Below are 2,541 nucleotides of genomic sequence, written 5' to 3' on the forward strand. Positions count from 1 at the left end.
AGAGGAGGAGGAGGTGAGTGCCTGCTGGTGGTGGCGCTGGGTGGGGGCTGGTGGGGTGCGGCCCCGGCCCCCCTCTGCCTCCCCACTTCTGTTCTCGACTGCTCTGTTCCTGGCCTAGGCAGCTCCTCCTCTCTCTCCCTCTCCTCCCTCCCTCTTCTCACGTTTGTCTCCCCACGGGCCTGTCCCTTCCGCAGACCCTGGCACCCTGGGCAGCAGATGGGCAGCACCGCGCCTCCCTCGAGGCTCGGCCCAGAGCCTAGGCGGGGCTGCCACGGCCCTGAGCAGGGTGACCTTGCAGATAGAGGTGGTGGGGCCCTGGCGGGAGTGGGGACCGCAGGTCTCGTTCCACTCCAGCCTCACCCCTGCCTGTCATCCTTGTCAACTCCACCTCCCTGGGCGCTGCAGGCAGCCGTGGCACAGCCCTCCTGTGTCCCTGGGCCCTCTGTGGGTGGCATGGCGGCAGTGTGGGCAGGCACACAGTAGGCCAGCACTGTGCCTGGCCCCCCCAGGGTGGGTTCTGTGGGTGTAACTGGGTGCAAGCCTGCCCAGGAGCCCCCAACCCTAGGGGAGTGGGTGGAGGTGTGAGTGCTGGGTGTGCCCCGGTGTGTGAGGGGACCTTTTCCTTGTGTGGATCTCCAGAGCCGCCGCATATGTTCAGGACTTGATACGGACCTTCTTGGGCAACTTTTGTCCTTTGTCTTTTTTTTTTTTGTTTTTGATCTTCTGAGACAAGGTCTTGCTATGCAGTTCAGGCCGCCTGGAACTCACTATGTGGCCAGGCTGGCCTTGAACTCACAGCGATCCTCCTGTCTCAGCCTCCTGAGTGCTGGGATCACAGGTGTGCACCACCACGCCCGGCAAGGACTGCATCTTGGTATCCACTTAGCCTGGTTGCTGAAAGGGACTTGGCACTGGCTTTCTGTGCATGTGGGTCTGGCCAGCGGGTCCTGTGGGCACGAGCACGTGTGTGTGCCGTGTGTGCGGATGTGACCACGCAGGGCCTGTGTAGCTCAGCACAGCCCCCTAACCTGGCTGATGCCCGCAGGCCCCTCCCCGCGGCACCGCCTGGAGCCCATGGACACCATCTTTGTGAAGAATGTTAAGGATGGTGGCCCTGCACACAGGGCGGGACTCCGTACAGGTGAGAGCCTGGGCTGGGCGGGATTCCCAGGTGCAGGTGCCGGGCAGGCTCCTGACTCCCACTGCCATCCGTCCCCTGCGGGGCACCCCCTGCCTCTCATGCGCGGCCCCACCTTGTCCCCAGGAGACCGGCTGGTGAAGGTGAACGGGGAGAGTGTCATCGGGAAGACCTACTCCCAGGTCATAGCGCTGATCCAGAACAGGTGAGCGCCCGCCTCCCCTCCCAGAAGAGCACCCCAGACCCTGGCAGCCGGGTCCCTGTCCTCTGCCCGGCTTGACCTTGGCCCCCGCCCTGTCCCTGCAGCGACGACATCCTGGAGCTGTCCATCATGCCCAAGGACGAGGACATCCTCCAACTGGTGAGTCCTGCCGCCCCGCTGCCAGACAGTGGCCCTCGGCCCTGCTCCCCCCACCGCGGGACGCAGAGGGAACCCGGGCCTGGCATTGCCCAGTCGGGGCTTCGGGCCCCTCCCTGGGTGGGGGCTGTCTGTTGCTTCCTTCAGGGCTGCTCTGTGCCCAGGAGAGGGCAGATATTGGCCTACAGGTACCGGAAGGAGGCGGCCCAGCGGGCCCTGCCAGACTGGCACGTTCTTGCTGGTGCCGGTGAGAGGTGCCAGGTTCCGCCCCCTCCGACTGGGTGACCCACACCCAGGGCCCCCAGCCCACGCATCCCCAGCTCGACTCAAGGCACACACAAGGCACACTGGGCCAGGACGGCCCCAGCACTGCCCTTGGGGTAGCTCCCATATGCTCCGGTGACACAGCACACAGGCCAGGTCACGCAGAGCTGGACCTCGACACCCCCGTGACGGGGACACCGCAGAAGGTCACAGCACAGCTGTGCTAGCACACGCACACACGCACACACAGCAGCACAGCACACTCCAGCCCTCAGGCCCTCGCCCAGCAACATCACAGGGCCCAGATCTGTACAACCAGATGTGCGGCCGAAGCCGCTCCCCTACAGCCCCGGGCACACTCAGCACGCAGCGCAGGCTGTGTCCCTCAGACGCCACCGCTGTGGCCACACACAGCCCTGTGCCCGTGGTCCCGGGCTGAGTTCTCTGCCAGTGCCCGGCTCCTTGGTCTCATGGGTCCCTGCCCACTGCACGCCGGCTTTCTGGCCAGAGGTCACTGTCCCCCAGGGGACGGCTGAGGGCCCACGGGAGCACTTTCGGGACTCCTGCCTGAAGCAGTCCTGGTAATCACTGTGCCCCTCGGCCGCAGGGTTCCCCTCTGGGAACCTCCACCCTTGACCTCAGTTGTCCCCTCGTTCTCCCTGGGGAGGGGGAGACAGAACTGGGGCTCAGGGAGGTGCGGTGTTACCCCAGGTCTCAAAGACCCCGCCCTGACCTCCCCCCAGGCTAGGCCAGGCTGGTTAAGGGGAGGCGACGGGCGGGA

At 65.7% G+C, this 2,541-nt stretch overlaps 1 protein-coding gene across 1 annotated transcript in view; it reads left to right on the top strand.

The window, feature by feature from the left end:
• The window catches only part of Arhgap23 (Rho GTPase activating protein 23), a 37,365-nt gene that overhangs the window by 8,837 nt on the left and 25,987 nt on the right, over positions 1–2,541 (top strand). Inside the window, exons 3-6 of the mRNA XM_033763119.1 lie at positions 303–307; positions 1,046–1,141; positions 1,265–1,343; positions 1,445–1,499. Of these exons, the coding sequence (XP_033619010.1) occupies positions 303–307; positions 1,046–1,141; positions 1,265–1,343; positions 1,445–1,499 (235 nt within the window). The remainder of the gene's footprint in view (positions 1–302; positions 308–1,045; positions 1,142–1,264; positions 1,344–1,444; positions 1,500–2,541) is intronic.

The sequence above is a fragment of the Fukomys damarensis genome, unplaced genomic scaffold (assembly GCF_012274545.1).
Source record: "Fukomys damarensis isolate Sample0158 unplaced genomic scaffold, DMR_v1.0_HiC HiC_scaffold_13, whole genome shotgun sequence".
Classification (NCBI taxonomy): domain Eukaryota; kingdom Metazoa; phylum Chordata; class Mammalia; order Rodentia; family Bathyergidae; genus Fukomys; species Fukomys damarensis.